The sequence below is a fragment of the Alexandromys fortis genome, unplaced genomic scaffold, assembly GCF_014885135.2.
Source record: "Alexandromys fortis isolate MF-2015 unplaced genomic scaffold, M_Fortis_MF-2015_v1.1 scaffold_157, whole genome shotgun sequence".
NCBI lineage: Eukaryota > Metazoa > Chordata > Mammalia > Rodentia > Cricetidae > Alexandromys > Alexandromys fortis.
In genome coordinates, this window is record NW_026068041.1 from 2,200,157 (window position 1) to 2,219,519 (window position 19,363).

The window sequence follows — 19,363 nt, forward strand, 5'->3', positions numbered from 1 at the left end:
TCCTCACCTCCATCCTCACCTCCATCTTCACCCCATCCTCACCTCCATCCTCACCCATCCTCACCTCCATCCTCTCCTCATCCTCACCCATCCTCACCTCCATCCTCTCCTCATCCTCACCTCCATCCTCCCCCCATCCTCACATCTAACTTCACATCCATCCTCTCTCCACTGTCACCTCTGCCATCACCTCCACCCCCTCCAGTCTCGTCTCCATCTGTTCTCCACTCTCTCACTTCACCGCCTCACCTCACTCTCTGACGTCACCACCATCTCTCCTCTAGCTTCAGTTCACCTCCATCTCACCTCCAGCCAGTCTTTGTTGATCCTGCTGAGAAGGAAGATCACGTCTCCAGCTTTGAAACTTAGCTCCAGTTTGCTGTTCCCAGTAAAGTCAAACAGGGCCTGGGGAGAAGGGCACCATGCTGAGAGGAGAGGATACTGGTTGAGCCCTTGAAGACCTACAGCAACTTTGGCATCCATTTTACAGGTATGGAAACTGAGGGTTTGAAAAGATGCTGATACAGCCCTCTGTTCATGAGGACCTCAGATTGGAGCCCCTGTCTCCCCCACTGCCAAGCAGGTGGTCCTTTCAGAGCTGGTAGGGTACACATTACAGGGGGAGAGTTCAAATTCTGAGTCAGGCTTGTCTCACCGCCCCTCCCTCCTGCACCCTGCAGCTCTCTACCAGGGCACTGCCCACATGGATTTTGAAATGCCATGTGTGTGTTTCTGGAGCTGTGTGTGTCCAGAGAACAAGGCCTTGTCTGAGACTTTGGTGCATAGGCATGGCTGGCCCAAGAATCCCAGCAAGCTCTCTGGGAAGAACTGATGAATGGCCACCTACTCCCCTGCTTCAGCATGCTGGGTACTTCCCTACCCTCAGGTAGGCAGGGGTGTTCAGCATCCCAGACTGAGACTGTGGCCCCTCCTTCCTGCCGGGTACCCAGCACCATGCAAATGAACAGTGGCACACAGCAGGCGGACTCCACAAATGCCTTGGATGAGGTCTAGCCTGTGGATACCTCTGCTTTCGGCGCTTCCATGCGGTCCATGCCGGCGCCTTGTGGAGACACACCCTTGCTATGGAAAGAAGGGGGGCTGTCAGTCAGTCTTGTGGATCCCCCAGGGCCCTGCTCCTGGGTTGGAGAGGCTGGGAAAGAAAGATTATGCACCGCCACCAGTCACAGATGCTCCCTTAGCCAGCCCCTCATCCTGTATTCCCACTGCTGCCCCAGGCGAGGTTGTTCTCCTACAGAAGCCCAGGAGGCAGAGCTTGGAGAAGAGTTGGAGAGGAGGTCATGGCTTGGAGCCTTTAACTCTCCGCCAGTCCTTAGCTTGGCTCTTAGAGCCGACGTCTCTCACTGTGTTACTATTCCATTTCAGCCCAGGAAACTGAGGCTGCGGAGGAGGTGCCTGCGTGGCTGGAATTCAGACCACGCCTTCCTAGATGCACAGGGAGGTTACTAGGACGAAAGGAAATTTGGGGGTAGGTCAGGGCTCAGGAACCCTGCCTAATTTTCCTTGGCTCCTCAAAGAAGTGGCTGGTTCAGAAACCAAAGCCCTTCCACCGTTGTGGTGCCGGGTTAATTTTTCTGTGAGGGACAGGGTGGAGGGGAGGGAGTTTGGGACCCTTAGAAACAAGGAGCAGCAGCGACCCCTGGGGGCTAGAGACGGGACTCAGTTTGCTGGCTCAGAGGGGGTGCGGTGATAGCCACCTACATTTTGCGCGTGCGCGGTCGGAGCCTGCGGAGCGCCTGGGGCACCTGCTCTGCATCATAGGCAGACTGATAAAAGAAGATCCTGACGTCGGGGTCCATTAGCACGCAGACCGGCAGGCTCAGGAGGTTCTGTGTGGAGAGGGGCAGGACAGGGTGGGCAGAAAGTCGACAGAAAGATCTAGACAGTCCTGTCACCATGCCAGCCCCATATACCCATCTCTGCTAACGAATTCTCAGCTGGTAATAAAAATGGGTTACTAGCCCTCAGAAGCTGGAGGAGACAATTTCCAAGCTTGCTTCTGGGCCAGGATGAGCAGGGGAGCGGTGCCAGTTTGATAGTTCAGTTGGCATCATCTAAAGGTCTCCAGAGACAGTGATTAAGAGGACTGTCTTAATTAAGAGTTTGCCAGGAACTTATCCTTTATTAACCCGGGAGCTAGGATCAGAGAGGGAAATGATCTACCCAAGGCCACACAGCTTAGTAACAGAGCTGAGGCACCCAGAGCCACTGGAGATGCTTACGTAGGGTCTCCCTATGGCCCAGGCTGGCCTCAAACTTGCTATGTAACTGGGAATGGGCCTGGAACTTCTGATCACGCCTATGTTGGGATCCTAGACGTGGGCCACCATACCCACTTTATTCAGTACAGGGGATCAAACCCAGGACTTCTCGAATGCTAGGCAAGCACTCTACTTACTAAGTCACAAAGGTCAGTGCCAGGCCCGGGTCGGGGTGGGGGTCAGATTTGGAAGTGATTGGGACAGGGGACTTGTGGGTTGATGCCCACGCCTCTTTCCACGCTGTGCACACACATTGTGGCTAAGCTATGAGGGCATGGCACCGGGGAGCCTGACGTGGCTACTCATCTAGCCCCGTGGGGCTCGGGTACCCTGCAGAGCTGAGGCCAGTTTGGGGGAGCTACCGTTCCAGAGACGCCCAGAGTCCTGTGGAAAATCTCTCAAGGACCACAGTCTAGAAGCAGATTCACAGCTCTGAAAACACCTGCCCCTCTTTTTCTCCACAGACTCTGGCTTCACTCTGTGAGAACAGAGGGCCCCTCCATTTCACAAAGAGAAAGTCAAGGCTTCTTGAAGGAGGGTGAGGATGTCTTACTCACTCCAAGGCACCCATCCCAACAAAAGTCTCCAAATTGAGGTCATTCCCAGATACACAGCAAGTTTGAGGCCAGCCTGGGCTACAGAGAGACCCTACGCAAGCATCTCCAGTGGCTCTGGGTGCCCAGTTACTAAGCTGTGTGGCCTTGGGTAGATCGTTTTCCTCTCTGATCCTAGCTCCTGGGTTACTATAGGATAAGTTCCTGGCAAAGCCAGTCCCCTTAATCACCGTCTCTAGAAAGTCACCTCTGGATACCAAGGAAAGCTTTCCTGCAAGCCATGGCTTGGATGCTTCTACTTGACAGTGCTCACTACCTTGCGAGGATCACTGGCCCTTCCCTGTACGGTCCTTTCATGGCCACCCTGCCCTCTGCCTCTGACACCCTTTCTTTTGTGTCTCCATGGCATAGAAAGCTGACAGTGTGCATCGTGGGAACACAGAGCACCCAACCTAGGACAGTGAGTGGAGCCAAACGCAGCTGCGTGCAGGTGAAAAGAGGTATGTGCTCAAAGGCGCCCTTCTCTGGCCTGTGGGAGGGGATGTATTCTGCTGTTCTGCCCATTGGTGCAGGCATGAGACACCTCTGTGAGGTTTTGGGGTTTACCTACCACTGCCCCACTGGGAAGCGGGTGCCCTGGGGGACAGACACTGTGTTCCAGAGCTTGGAACACTCATGGATTTGTCAAGTGTAACTCCTTGTGACCCAGCTCCTGGACCCCTGAGAACATACCCTGCTTCTCTTTCCAGCCAGGCTTCTCAGGATTGAAGATGGGGCCATGGGAGCCTCAAGGAAAGCCCAGTTCTCAAATCCATGCCCCAAGGAACTACCTAGCCCCCAGTGTTCCATTCCAGCTCAAGCACCAAGAGGACATGGCAGTAGGTACCTTCATGTAGGCATTGAGCGCGGGGATCCGGGACTCAGCAATCTCCTGCTTCACACCCATGTAGACTTTGGCTGAGGAGAGAAAAGCTGCCCAGAGCCTGGACCACACGGTGCCTGCCCTTCTGGAAGATAACTGCCCAGCATCCCTCGCCCCAGTTTAAAGCTCTTCCTGCCCTTTGCCGTGGAACCAGGGTGTCACTAAGACACTCTCTCACTACATCTTCTAATCACACCATTGCTAGAAGAGAGATGAAATTCTCTATGTCATACCTACTCCCCCACACAAAGGTGTGTACACCCATACACCCTCTCCACATGTGTGCATGCATACACATACACACTCAGCACAAAGTACACACTCTACACACCCATGCAAAGCTCAAACATACACAAACTATGCATACATACCCTCATCCAGACACATGCATTCACACTCACACACATGCACACACATATATGTTTACATGAGCACACGTGCACTCGAATGTACCCACATGAACTTACATACACAATCATATGTGCACACACCATAGACATAGATATATTGCATTCAGGAATGTGTGAATACACACATGCTTGAATATACACATGCACAGTATACCCACATGCACATGTATACACACATATACATATATGCAAATACTAACATAAGGTCTATGTGTACACACTCATGCACATGTACACACATATGCACACAGATGCAACATATTTTTACATACAAATGTATGTGCACACACATAAAATATTGTTTAGCAGATGCACATGTATGTATTCACACACACTCACAAGCCTTAGCTAGGAGCATGGGATTTCTGCCTGCCCTGATCTCCCATCCTCAGGCTTGGATAACATTTAGGTCACCACTCGAGTTTTCAAGCACCTCACTAAGTAGGAGTCCCCAGAGCCCTAAGGTCCTTTCAGTGGGCTGCCATAATTAGAAACCATGCACCCACACCCGCCTCACACATACTGACACTGCAGAGGACTAAGTATCTCCTGGGTGGACGAATGAGCCATGCCCCAAATGCCAAGGAGGAGTGTTCTGGGAAAGAGGAAGCAGGTGATGTCCTACCAAGTGATGTGTCCTCCAGGAGCCCTTAGGCAGGCACTTGGGGGAGTTGCCACCCAGAGGGCTGCCCCAGAAGGCAATCCTGTCCAACCCCTGTGCCACAGGACAGGCAGGCTGGGTGCCTGTGCTGCCAGGAAGAAAGTATATAAAGGTTGGGGCTAGACAGGAGCCATGAACAAGAAAGTAGCAAAGTCTCAGGCCCCAGCTGGCTTGCCAGAGTGGATGTCCAGTCTGAGAAGACAAGATGGGACAAGGAGGGTGGGGAGGGTGCCCTGCTCCTAAGGTGGTCGGGAGAGCATAGTGTACACAAGGTTGAACAGGAATCAGGAAGGCAGGAAGGGAACTTCAGATGAAGGAGGCCTAATGAAGGAAGCACAAAGGGGACCCTCAGCAGCTTCCGGACAGGACATCAGACAGGAACCACAGGACTCTTCCTGAGGTAAGTGTTGGTAGGGTGGGAGGAGCCAAAACCAGAGCAGAGGCTGATGCAAGGGTGAGACCCTGAGCCTGCAGGAGAAAAGTCACTGCAAAAGGAGGGAAAGCAGGATCTGTGAGAGACCTGGGACAGAAGAGTTGTTCACCACAGGGGCATTTCCTGAAAGGTCAGCTGCTGGTGGGGGGAGGGAGCCTATGCAGATGCATAGGAGGGGGCAGTGTGTCAAAGAAAGGGAAAGTATGTGGGGGAGAAGGAGAGAGGTGTTAGCTGGAATGGCAGGGGCCCCTCCTCACCACTCACAAGTGGGGGAGGAAGGGACAGGGATGGGAGGGCCCTTGCCTCTCAGCCCCATGTCCTTGTTGGAGATGGATGAAGAATAAGGTTCTTTTCAGAGTAGCGGCAGTGCACACATGGGAGGCGGGCTGGAAAAGGGAAGAGGGGCAGGCTCTGAGGCTTAGCGAACTGGTAAGTAATAGGACGGAGACCGCCTCTAAGGAGTTGCTTGGGCAGGCTCAGGAATGGGGTAGCACGGGAGATTTGGAACAGGGTGGAGTATGTGAGGAGGCCCAGGAGGCCAGGGGTGGGGCTGGAGACTACTCCTACTCAGAACTATGTGGTGCCCTGCTTCCTCAAAGGACAGGGAAGGAGCCATTGGATCTGTAGAGGCTGAAACCATTCGGCTAGAGAGCTCACCTCAGGGGTGACTGAGAGAGACAGGAAAGCCCAGAACCCTGGTGTTGAGCTCCCAACCCAGGCTCCCAGCAGGTGGACAACTGTGACAAGCTGGCTGTCCTGGCCACCAGAGGCCAAAGATGATGACGCAGAAGCTCTAGTAGTGAAGGTACCCTGAAGAGAAAGGGCTGGCAGTGTCGGGGGAACACACATACAAGGGTGGCAGGGAGAGGGCTCCTGGGAGACACTGCCAGCCTGGGGCTCCAGGAGGGCCACTGGCCAAGTGAGTAGCTTGTAAAAGGGGCAGAAATGACATTCTGCAGAGCTGGAAGGTAAGGCGGGGACCAGGGTTCACGGGGGCATCAGGGCGGAGTATAGCCTACCTGGCAGCGTAGGCAGACTGCAGGTAAATGGGCTGCTCTTGTTCTCTGGCCCAAACCGCTCCTCCAGCTTGCTCTGCAGGGCATAGAACTGACGATAGCGGCGGTAGATGAGGTACTTGGATCCTCCTTTCGTCTTCACTTCAATGACAAAAACCTGAGGAGGAGAGAGGCAGGGGCGGGGGGGGGGCAGTTGCGATGTTGTAGATTGGCAGGGAGTTGGGGGAGGGTCTTGGAGGCTGGGGGTGGTTATGAGATGAATGAGTTGGGAGATAGAGGTGTTTGGAAGGTAGAGAGGGTTGGGGGCTGGAGAGGGACTGGGAGATGGACCGGCTCGGGAGGTCAGAAGACCAGAAGGTAGAGGGACTGGGATACAAGGGAGGACAAGGGAACCCAGAGATAAGCACAGGGCACTGAAGTAGGGAGGACCCAGAGGCAGGCACAGAACCCGGGAGGTCAGGGCAAAAGCTAACAGGCACAGGATGAGGTTAGAGGTCACAGAGAGAGAACAGGCTGTCTCAAGCCCTGCACTGTACTAGACGGGGTAAGCCTTCATTGGGGGTGTTCCACGTGCTTGGATATATTCAGAAGCACCCCTACATTCTATTCAGCATGTGTTGACAATCAACCTGTCTAGAAAAACCATAGTCAAGGTGTCACAGAATTGCCAGGTGTTCCAAAGAAAAAAGCGGTCCTACCGAGACAGGAGACAAAAGGTGGAAGGTCAGAGGTTAGAGGGCAACAAAGGAACAGGGGTTGGTGACTCTTACAAAGTGGCTGGTGAAGCCCCTCTTCTCCTCAATGTCAGCGATGTTGGCTGAGATGGCCACGTCATCGGGAAGCTGCTCAAAGTCACTGGAGGAGGCCAGAGGGAGGGTTACCACCAGAGTTACCACCTTTGTCTGTTCTGGGCAAAGCTGATAGAGCCCCACACTCCTCATTCTGCACCCTGTTCATGCCCAGCACCTCACTGATGCTGGGAACCCAGAGGCATCAGGACACAGGCCAAGCTCTGAGCATGAGGGACACAAGCTGGAGTCGGGCATCACGAGCCAGCTTCTAGCCCAACCAACCAATCAGCAGCCTCAATGCCCACCAAAGAGCCTGTGCCCCTCTGAGGCAGCCTTGAGCTAGGCTCTGCATCACGGGATGAAGAGTGTGACGGGGGTGTCTGTCCCTCACAGGCCACAATTAAAGACTTAGTCCCCAGGGTGTCCATAGGTAAGTGCTGCAGATCTCTAGGAAGGTGGAGCCTCATGGAAGGGCCTTGGGTTCCCAGGGCTTGCTTTGAGAGGGACCAAGAAACCAGGTTCATCTCCAGCCCCTCTACTTGCATCTGATTCCAGATGTAAGCAGTTACCTTTGCCTTGATTCAATTTGCTACCATCGCCAGAGGCCCAAGGCAAAGGGGCTGCCCAATTTTTAACTGGGCTCTATAGAACTATGGACTCAAATAAGCCTTTTTACTCCATATATTGATCCGGTATGTTGTTATGGTAACATGAGGTTGACTGATGGAGAGCCTCACTTATCCCCAGTCAAGAGAACAGTTGATTATACCTAAGCAAATTAAAAATGGCACCTGAGCCAGCTCTAAGTGGATTAACAGGAATTCCCTGGAAACTAGGGAGGTTCTTCCAGGCAGTGGGAAAAGCTTACGCTAAGGTTCTGAGCCCCAAGGAAAAGACTGATGGGCCTTGAGGTGGATAAGTTACTGAGGGTCTTGGGAGCAGGGAGCAGGGTGAGCTTCAGAAAAGCCTGGTTTCAGGAGGTCACCAAGGGTAGCCAGTTACCTGGATAGAAAAGGAGGGGCAGAGACTGAATGAGACAGATTCATAGGGCACCCCGGAGTGAGGAGTCATACGGGACAGGACACACAAAAGATAGGGCCCCAGAAGATGCTATTAGCATTTTGTGTGTCCCTGTTCTTTCCTGGCCAAGCGAGTGCCGGCCATGCTCGACTCCGAATGTGCCTAGCTTGGAGAGGCAATATGCCATGATTGGCCTGACCCAAACAGCAATCCTGTTCCCACCTGCCCTTGAGGCCCAAAGCAACCATGTGACTAGCTCGGTCAGTGAAATGGGGTGGCGGGGGGGGGGGGGACACCTGGATCTGCAGCAACCACAGTGAGCCCATGAGACAAGAACCCAATGCGCAAAGAAAGAATCTGGGGTGGCGGTGTGGAGCTCCCCACGCTACAGAGCTAGAGCAGCCTTCCTCCAGACTTTTCCTGTGAAGAAAGAACAGACCAATTCTGTTCAGTCAAGCCAAAACCAGTCCTTCTTTGCCCTGCAGCCTAATGTGTTTCCAAAGGGACCTTTGACCAAGGTATGGTGGCACAGCTGGACTGAAAGAAAGGGGCGTGACAAGAATGCTGCCTGCTTCTGAATGGCGCAGGGAGAGGGTGGGGCTTGGGGACTCAGTTCAGACAGGGTTAATTGTTGTGAGAGGCCTCTGGGCAGACATCCAATAGGAAACTGGTGTGCAGGTGTGAGAACTGGCCTGGTGGGGCCGATCTGGCTGGTAAGGTGAGAGCCACCAGCCTATGGCTTATGGCTGAGGTTAGACGTAAGGCCCTTCAGAGAAGAGTTGCCAGGGAATGGAAGAGGGTTGGGAAGGGCAATCAGAGAAAGAGAAAACAGGACACCAAACGCAGCCAAGGTCACCCGTCTAGCCAATTATACTCAGACCAAGAAGAAGGGAACGGGTGTATCCAGGCATTGGCAGCCCCGCACGTATCTGTGATGTCAGAAATTCGGAGGTGGAGGGAAGGGGATGAGCCTGGGCTGCAGAGGGAGGCCCTTGAGGAAGAGGGGAGGCAGAGGTGGAGGAGGAGGAGGATAACAGGATGACAAAGAAAATGAGATGGAGGAGGAAGAGGGTGGGAGGGCGAGAAGAATGAGGAAGAGGAGAAGATGAAGACGGAGAAGGAAGAGAAGGGCAAGGGAGGATGAGATAGGGAAGGGAAGAGGAAGATGGACAGGAAAGTGGGAGGGTGAGGATGGTTGGGGGAGGAGAAGCGACTGGTTCTCCTGTCTGAGCCTGAGAGACCATCGGGACAACATGTCCCATACAGTGTCTCACAGCAGGTGGGGTCCAGGAGCCTGCACACTCTCATCCAGGTCCACGATGTTCACCTTGTCTCCTGGGACCTGGTGTGTTCCAGGATGGTGCACTAAAACACAGAAGTCACCAGGAAGTGACTCAGGAGTCAGCAGGCCAGCGGGGGTGGTCTTCCAGGCTGGGGCACCTCTGTGGCCACTGGTGACCTTCCTACGCACTTTCAACATGGCCCAAGAGTGGCCTCGTCTACTTCCCCCAGGGGCTTAGTGCAATATTACATTCAGTAGTAATTTCCTGGGCACCGAGGATAGCTGGACTAGGAAGGAACTGGAAAGGGAGACACGGCCATGGGCCGTTCGGGAAGGTTGGGGAACAATGCTATCTGGGAGTGCTGGCGGCACCGCAGGATCTAGGTACCTGAATCACAGAACCAGAAAACTGGAGAGGTTAAGGAGCTTTGCCCAGGTGAGGATTTGAGGCAAGGCAGCTGAGAGCTTTTGGATGAAGCCCAGCACTTGGCCTGTTCCCACATTCTGCTCCTGCACCATAGAACAGGCACTACTCAACACACAAGGACCTTGCTCTCTTGTACCCCAGCGCTCCATGGAGTGGGGAAATTTGAATATCCAATAAGTAAGCCTCCTGCTTCACCGCTGCCAAGACCTTTCTGCAGGAGAGGTGACCCTTACCACATCCTCCAAGGAAGCAGGAGCGTGGCAGAGGACAGCTTGTCGAGGTTAGGGCTGCCAGGGGGAAGCGAAGTTCCCTACAGCCAAGAGCAGGGACGCACAGAGGAGCTGGCGATGGCAGCAGGGAGGGCCTTTCAGGCAGGGCAGGCAGTGAGAGTGTAAAAGTCTGGGGATGTGAAAGTGGACACTTTCAAGGAACCTCAGGGAGGCATCCATGAGGGAACACAGGACATGAGGCAGAACAAGGACAGAGGAGGAGTGACTCAGACACAGGCAAGTCCCACACAAGGGATTGTCATGCTTCATGGAAAAGCCTCAACTTTTCTGTCAGATGAAAGAACCCAGAAGTGTTTGAGGCAGCACCAGTGTCAGAAGACATAGTGGGGCCAAATAGGGCCTGGGACCAGCACTGTGAGCTGGCCCAGAAGAGACCTTGTGGGCCTCTCCCCATCCTCTGGCTCCTCCCATCCCTCTGGCTTTGGAGACAATCTAGTACTTATGTCATATGGTCAGGAGATCCCTCTGTGACAAGCAGGATCCTTACAATCCCACAAGGGCAGGGATACTGGCACACTGCATCCCTAAATGCCCAGAATGGTACCAGGTGCTTAGTAGGCTCTCAGCAGTTACCTCTGCCCATGACTAGCCGGGACCCTGGTAGAGGCAGAGCGAGTGGGCTGCTAGCTTGCTGGGTTGGCAAGGAGGCAGTGGTGTGGGGGTAGGGCAGGGACCTGCGAACCCACTACACCTCCTGAACAGCTGTCTCTTCGGGCCCCATTCATGGTTGACCCCAGGCACCGTGCACATGGGAGCTACAAGTTGTGGTCAGCTTGGGGACCCTATCTACAAGAGTCCTGAGAACTGCAGGTTCATGGTATCTCATCCACAGTGGGAACTGGACATGTGGCTATCGGAACTAAATTCCCCAGCTGCCCTTGAAGTGATCCTGTTTAGCTTTGGACACATGTCCACAAGTTTCTAGAAAGGACTGTTGTACGTGCGGTCCCCCTCTTCTGTATCTTTGTTGGTCTGGTGCTAAAGAGGGCACTGGAGATGCTGGATCTAGTGACCCTAGGACCTGGAGCAGCTCCCCTTCTCTGCCCCACATGGAAACATACAACCCTACTGGTCATCACAGGCATCATCTGCACCCCAAGAAACAGGAAGGGACCCAAGCCTCAAGCAACCGCAGTTCCTAGAATATTCAAGTTTGCGTGTCTGTCAGTGTCCTAGGAGAATGTGGGGTCAGGGGGACTAGCATCATGTCACAACCTCATCCAGCACCTCTCGGTAGCGATGGAGGGTCATTCTTTTTTTTTTTTTAATATATTGTATATATATATTTTTTTCATTTATTAAAGCTTTCTGTGTCTTCCCCACCGCCACCTCCCCTTTCCCTCCCCCTCCCCCAATCAAGTCTCCTTCACTTGTCAGCCCAAAGATCAATCGGGGTTCTCTGCCCTGTGGGAAGTCCAAGGACCACCCTCCTCCATCCAAGTCTTGTAAGGTGAGCATCCAAACTGCCTAGGCTCCCACAAAGCCAATACGTGCAGTAGGCTCAAAAACTGGAGGGTCATTCTGATGCCCAGCCCAGCACTAACTCCTGCTGCCACACAAACAAGTCTCCTCTGACCTTTGACCTGTGGAAGTCCCATCATTTTGCCAGCTCTGATGCAGCCTTTGCTCCCACCTGAGCCTCATCACTCAGACCCCGCTCTGGTGTCTCTCAAGTGGTTCACATGGAGGCTCGCTCCCTAGTGCTTGTTTCTGTTTGATCCAGGGGACAGACTCTAAGCTCTGTCATTTGGGTTCTCGCATGCAGATGGCAGCATAGATCTGGCTCCAGAAGAGACATTGAGCAAGGGCTGACTGAGAGAGGTGGCCAGGCTTGGGGACACCAGGCCTCACTGTTCCTATCTGTACAATGTCCGCTTTGTCCAAGATAGACCTAGGTCATTCTTGAGCTCTAGAGGATTTACTGGGCATCTAGAATTGTACCAGCGCTGTTCTGCCTCCCAGGGACGCAGCTGTGATCCAAAAGACCAAAAGCACCTTGGGCAGGCACAGGAGCAAAAGGAATAGTAAATGAGACCCCTCCCCCTCACACACACCCAACACTGTGTTAGATATCTAAGGGCCGCGCAGGAAACGAAGCTGAGTCCTTTAGCTGAGCCAGGGCTCTTTGAACCTAGCCCTGAATAAAGACAGGACACACGGGCTGATTCTGTCTGGACGGCAGATGGGAAGCCACCTCTGACTGCAGTGTGGAACCAGGAACCCAAGCCTAGTCCCCAGAACACCTGTGCTCTCGGACTCTGCCGCCCACTCATGCTGTGGCCATTGTCCCGTCTAAGCCACTCCCCACTCTGAGCCTTAGAATCTCACTGCACACCGACCAAGTCAAGTGCAGGAGCCTGCGTCTGATGCACTGACACCAGGAGATGGGAGGGACAGCCTCTTACCACCCCACCCCACCCCCAGCCCTGCTGGGATCAGTGAGGAAGTCTGGGAGGGGATGTGGGCAACTCTTACCTCTCTGATCGCAGCTGCTGGGCCAGGGCCATGGCTGTGGGTAGTCACGAGGGCAGGTGGGCCAGGGCTTTACCCAGCCAGGCCCAGACTGCGTTCACCTCTCACTTCCTCCTGTCTGTGTCTGGGAGCCACCCGAGGTTGGGGGAGTCTCCCGAAGCAGTCTTTGAGGAGGTCCCTCCCTCCCCAGCTTCTCTGGACACTCCCTGAAGTACCTTCTTCAGGCTCCGAGCTGCCTGGCCCCACACTTCTTCTTACCCACTTCCTGGCTTCATAGCAGTTGAGGAAGTGCTACTCTTGGGTTCTAGGCTTGTGTGAGGCCACTGGCTTTGGGGACTTCCTCAGTGCCTGTCTCTGGTGCTAAGCCCCACCCACCAGAGGAGCACTTTCAGCTCTCTTAGTCCATTAGGGAGCCCGGTGACCCTGGGACCTCATTGCTCATTCTCATGACTTGATGGCACAGGCTTACAACATGTGCCATCCCTACGGTCTGGTGGAGATACGACTCCTGGCAGGAAGCTCTCTTGGTTCTCCTTCTTAGATTATACAAGGGCGTGAAGGTTGATTTATGCCCCATTTTGATCTCACCCTGGTGCTTGGGGCTGTGAGAAACCATGTTCAGCTCTGCCAGAGCTGCCAAGCACTCTGAAGCTCTCCTTACAAACTGCCTCCACCTCCCGTTCTGCTCTCAGAAGAGCCCCAATCCTCCGCTGGCCTCAGAATTCCCAAGGCCTGGCAAGTTGCCTCATCTCCCCAGCTCTCTCTTCCCTCACTTCCTCTTCATTTCCAGTGCTCCCTTTTGGCCTCCTGTTGGTCTCAGCTAGGAAGTTGTCCTTTGAGTGAGAGGCACATCCATCCAGACCACGCCTCCTTTTCACTCTCAGGGTGTTTCCTGCAGCAAGCCCCTCCCAGCTGTGATCCACTCTTATTTGTGGGTCAGGCAGCTTCTTCCAGGCCAGCGCCATCCTGCAGACTTCCAGACTATGTGGTCACAGTTTCCTCTATGCACGGGGACTTTGGATTCTGCAGGGAGCTCTCGGGGAAGAAGCCTGCAATGAGAATGGATCCTGCAACTCAGCCTATGCGTCCTGGCTTAAAATGTGTTTGGGGCTGGGATGGAGAGCCCTTGCCCGCAGGATGTCCATCCCTCCTAACTCCCTGTCCCCTGATAGTTCCACTTGCTGGAGTGTGCAAAGGGAGAGAGCAGTGTGCCATGGTGTCCCTGGCCATCACTAAATAAGTGAGCCTGAATCCCTTACCCCTCCTGCCTGAGCCAGTATTATATCTCCTCAACTTAGAGATGGCTCTCGGGACAGGGCCCCCGCTGGGGAGCCTGGAGCAACCCACGTGTCTCATTTAAGTAGGGCTGGTTCTAAGATGGGGTAGGAATTATACCCAAGCCTGAAGCTAGAGACTTGATCACCGGACCTTGGGAGCAAGCACATGTGCTACTAGATATGAGTCTCCAGTGACTGGCTGGAGACCAGGTGCAGGCCACAGGTCCCGCTGCTGGCAGGAAGTAGACCCTTGCTATGCCCAAATCCGCGAAGTCCCTGCAAAAGCCAACAAGGAGACAGAGTCCCATATGTAAAAGCAACGAGCTTTTATTTTAATCAAGTTTGCAAACTCGGTCTCTCTGCATGTCCGTCCAAGGTATTGGAATAAACAGAGAGCCCCGAGCTCAATTAGAATAGGGTTTTATAATAGTAAAGGTGGGGATGAGGGGTTTCTGAGGTTTTAGGACCCCTGATTTATCTAGGGGTGTCCTGATGAGTGTTTTCTGGCATGTGGTCCTATCTACAATGGTTGAAATAGTAGGCATTTCCTTTGAATGGTCTGCTCTTGGGTGGAGGTTGGGTAATCTCAGCTTGTGGTTCTTCCTGCAACCCTGCTTCAGGGTCAACACCTGAGACTCAGGCCTCTTATTAAATTTAATCGATGGCTGAGTTCTACTCTGGCAGGTGATAATGGTTGGAAGTAAAGAACTTCCTTTGGGTCACCTGCCCATACTTAGCTTATCATGGCTGGCTCCCACACCCTGAGCTCCCATGAGGAGCTGGGTGTCACAGCAAGCATTGAAAAGGACTTCTCAGCTGTTGGCCTGGGTGCCTGCAGGAGCCGAGGAACTCTTCCAGCCATGGGTGGATGGAGGGAGTTAAAGTACTAGGTCAGACTCTCAAGCCTGAAGCCCCCGCTGGTGTGAAATCCAGAGAAAAGCTGGCCATAAATTGTGCTGCAGAAGCAGTTTGGAGTCAGCGCAACACAAAACTGCAAAGCAGGCGCCTTGGGCTTCAGAAGAATTCACACCTGAGGAGCTAGACAGACGCGGACTCTGGCTCAAGCCTCAGGACTCAGGCATCTCAGCTCTAGAAGGAAAGACTCAGGGTGACCGGGAGGGGTACAGTAGAGGAGGGTGTCTCTGAACACAGAGGTACAAGCTTGGCCCAGGGGGAGGAGAGTGTTGGTCAACAGGTGGTCACGAAGCAGGAAATGGTGACACAAGGCACTAGTGAAAGACTGTGTCACAGCCTACGCGCCCTGGCTTAAAGTGTGTTTGTTTGGGGCTTGGATGGAGAGCCCTTGCCCTGCATGGGCTGGCTTCAGTCCCAGCACCAAATAAAGCAAGAGTGAATACTGGAAGCCCAGCCCTGGGCAGGGCTTAAGTTTGGGGCTCCTTTAGTTACGTCTCAAGTCCAAGGCTAGTTTGTGCAGAGACAGTGTAACTGTGTGGGCAAGGGTTAGGGTTCCTTCGGGGTCTCTAAAAGACCCTCTAACTCGGAGAGTGGTGGCATCACAAACAGAAGATAATACTCTTCTCTAAGAGTCTTGGTGGTGGCCTACCAACAGACAGACAGATGGACGAACAAACACACACACACACATACACACACACACATACACAGTGGCAGTTTGTCCTCCTACAAGCCAACACACACTCTCTAAACCATTTCTCATTCTCTCTCTCTCTCTCTCTCTCTCTCTCTCTCTCTCTCTCTGTGTGTGTGTGTGTGTGTGTGTGTGTGTGTTAGGGCCTCACTCTATAAACCAGACTAAGTTGGAGCACATTATGCATCATACAGCCCAGGCTGGCCTATAATTTGAAGTAATTTTTTTTTAAGTAATCTTTTACCCCACCCTGGAGTAATGTTAGGGTTACAGGAGTGAGCCACCCCACAAGGCAGGACATTTTCTTTTTGGTTGTCTTTTGGTTTTGAGACAAGGTCTTACTATGTAGCCCAAGATCTCTCAAATTTGGCATTCTTCTGTCTAGGCCTCCCACATGCTGGGTTTACCACACAGCCAACCAAGTTTTTATTTGTCTGTATGTGTTTGCGTGCGTGCATGCATGCGTATGTATGTGTGTTGAGCTTCTAGGCCAGCTTCCCCAGGTTTTCTGAGTTTTCACCTTCCCACCTTCAGCCTTCCCTTCCCACAAGGGATCATCCTGTGTTCCTGACTCAACCTGGGCAGCAGGGGCCAGGGGTGTCCTAGGAGGAGTCTGGAACTTGTGTCTGCAGTGCTGGGCCAGACCCCTTTCTTCCTCCTCTGTCTTCTGCCCCTGCCTGGGGTTCTGCTGAATGAAGCTATTTCTCTGGCTCCTTTTATGGCGAATGTTGCTGCTAATTTTGTGCGCAGCTCTGAGGCAGTGTAATTGGAAGCCAGACACCCTGTCAGCAGTGGGCTCCAGTCCTGAGCTGCCATGCTTCCTCCCTGGCCCTCTTCATCTCATGATACCACCTGCCCCAGGGAGACAGTAGTCATCCGGGCTCCTGAAGTTCCTGAGATGTAAGCCTCCACTGCTCTGCAGCATAAGAACAAAAAACCCCTGGCGCAATTCAACTCCAGCCGGACATCCCGATGGCCTCCACCCTCAGCAGCCTAACAGTAAACAAACAAGCAAAGGCGACATGAAATCTTGGGGTGGAGGCTAGCCTGGGTCACATAACAAACCTTTGTCCCAAACAAACAAAAATCCATTTAATTTGAAGCTTACAGGCCACATGAAGACTGGCATGTTTCATTCACAGAAGAAAATTCTCAACTTCTTACTTTCTGTCAGGTTCCTTCCAGACACCCCCAAACTAACAACCCAGTGGCGAGATTAGAGACTTGAGAGGAGCAAGCCAGAGGGATGCGCGAACTATCTGAGGAAGTTAGGGGTGTGCAGGATTTAAACAAAAGACTAACAATGACCAAGAGACTGACGTATTAAAAACACACAACAAACTCAAAAGCAGGTGCCAAGGACAATTCAGAAAGGAGCACCTCCACATGACCCACACTTTCTGATACCCCCAGGAGGAGAACAACCATGCTCAGGGAAACAGCTGGGGGTCCCCAGAGTCTGAATAGAGAGAGAATGTGGAGGTCACAAAACACCCAGCACTGTTCAAGCCCTGCTTGTGTGAGCACAGGGCACACAAAACAGCCAACAGTCCCCATTTAGAAGGACGAGGCAGAGAGCTGTCAGCAGTCAGGGCTAGGAGCCCAACAGCAGGACCTGAGGGGACCTCGGAACCCCTCGTGAGACTGCCAGTTCTGCTGTCTGCATCAGCTGTGGCCTTAGGAACAGAAGGAAACTCCCTGATTAGAGAGAGAGAGATTCCTGGGGTTCCCTCATGCCCTGAGTTCCCCCGTCCTGACCCACATGTGTCTCCCTTCATAATTTATGAGGGGACGCCTCACTGGACGCCTCCCTGAGCCATAAATAGCCATCCAGGGCAGGGCCCAGGCTGAGCTGAGCACCCGGAGGCTGCCGGGAGACCATCAAGATGGCAAACTCCCTGAAGGTAGGGCCCGCCCTCTCCGGAAGCAGAGCTGGTGTGAGTTCACAAGCATCCCATGCCCTAGCCCTGCCACCTTCTTGGCCACGAGTTTGTGCATCCAGTTTTCCAAACTGAGATAATATTTGCCTCAAGAACGTATGTCAGCCATCTGGGCCTATGAGATGGCCCAGTGGGTAGAGGTGTTTGCTGCCTGCTCATCTGAGTTTCATTCCCAGGATGCATCTGATGGAAGGAGAGTACTGACTTTTGAATGTTGTCATCTGACCTCCACACGCGTGCAGTTGGTCCACGTACTCCCACAAAATAAATAAAAATGCAATAAAAAAATTGAAAGACGTAAAGCAGCCATGTATACTTCTGTATAGGGCACCGACCATGTGCATGGCTCTAACTGTACCTTGTGAGCCTGTGTTAACCAAGGAAATGAATGCTTAGTCCAACATCAAATAGGCGGGGAGGGAATTATAGATGTTAACGCTATCTACCCGTGATAATTTCCTTAATATGACTTAACCCTTCCTTTCTCTCTCCCCCACCCCCGGCAAGTCTAACTCCCATTTGTCTTGCTCCTTTCTATGATACAACTTACCACATTGAAATTTAATTCCTCGCCCCCTTCACTCTCACTTGGGAGAACAGTTTCCCATTTATTAAATTTTGAAGGGAATGAACACCAGGGGGCGCTATGACTCAGTTGTCAGGCTTCCTCTCTGCAGCACCTAGAGTCTGGAGACTGGACTTCTAAATTAAGCTCTAAGCTCCTGGACTGGGGATACTGCCTTAGATGGATTGTTGTTTGTTTGGGACAAGGGTTTGCTACGTAGTCCCCCTCCACTGACCATAAATACGAAAGCAGCCAGAGTACACTGTTAAGTGTTTGTGTTGGCACGCAGTCCACGAACGGTGGGGAGGAACTGTGCGGCAGCCCTTAGGACAGCGCCATGGGCCAACTTGGGATGGAGTGACTCTGTGTGCATAGGATGGGTAATGTTTTCATACCTGTTCTGGAGATGAGAAAACTGAGGCGCTGTGAGATTAGGAGACTAAAGTGCCTTGGTGAGCGACAGAGTGATGTGCGGGCTCCACTGTGGCTTACTCCAAAGCTCTCGCTGTTGCTGTCTCATAATGCCCCTCATCCACCCACCCACCCACCCGCCCATCCATCCACCCACCCACCCACCCATCTATCCATCCATCCATCCATCCATCCATCCATCCATCCATCCACCATTTGCTCTGGTTTGCTACACAAGCATTCAGTTGACCTCCACTCTGAAGCAGATAAGAGTAGATAGAAACAAATCCAGCACATTGTTGCCAAGCAGTAATAGATAGATACAAATCCAGCACATTGTTGCTGAGCATCTCCAAACACTGTTAAGGTACACAAATCAACCCTGCATGCATGAATGAATGCATGCATACATTCACATGTGCTTACCTACGCATACACACATGCACTCATGCACGGGCTATAAACATATACACACATGCCACATGCATTCTCTCATACATGCACCAAGGAGGAGAGACTAGGAAACTCATGTTAACCATCTAGCTTCTCTGGTCCCGTTTTCAGTGCAATGCCTGTCACAGGGGAGTGGCAGGTAGCCTTGCCATTTCAGAGAGAGTCTGGGAAAGATGAGGGATGAAGAAGACAGGCTGGCACCTGCCCCTTGATGCCCTCACCTGCTGGCACTGACCTCCCACAGATCCCCAATTTGAACCTGGCTCCAGGTTGTGCTTCTCAGAGATGGCTGCTCCAAGGCACCAGGTCTCACTGGCTCCATTCGGGTCCCTGCTCTGCAGGGGCGGGGAACAAGTGTCTCAAGGGTCAGAGCTCCGGGTTGGTGATAAAACTGTCTCCTCTCAGCTCTAACCCCACCTTCTGTTCTCTGATTTGCTTGTCTATAAGGGGCACTTGACTAGACCCTCATGTAACTGAGGGCTCCACAAATATTTGAGGAGAGGTGTGGAGGAAGCAGGGATTTCTTATCTGTTGCTGACCTCAGCACA

General features: G+C 52.9%; 1 protein-coding gene across 1 annotated transcript in view; it reads right to left on the reverse strand.

The window, feature by feature from the left end:
* Ncf4 (neutrophil cytosolic factor 4) overlaps positions 1–12,884 on the reverse strand; it is an 18,798-nt gene extending 5,914 nt beyond the window's left edge. Inside the window, exons 1-7 of the mRNA XM_050165753.1 lie at positions 12,564–12,884; positions 7,049–7,133; positions 6,282–6,435; positions 3,723–3,793; positions 1,723–1,850; positions 1,026–1,083; positions 307–405 (exon numbers count right to left, since the gene is read on the reverse strand). Of these exons, the coding sequence (XP_050021710.1) occupies positions 307–405; positions 1,026–1,083; positions 1,723–1,850; positions 3,723–3,793; positions 6,282–6,435; positions 7,049–7,133; positions 12,564–12,595 (627 nt within the window). The 5' untranslated portion in view covers positions 12,596–12,884. The remainder of the gene's footprint in view (positions 1–306; positions 406–1,025; positions 1,084–1,722; positions 1,851–3,722; positions 3,794–6,281; positions 6,436–7,048; positions 7,134–12,563) is intronic.
* Between the last annotated feature and the right edge of the window lie 6,479 nt (positions 12,885–19,363).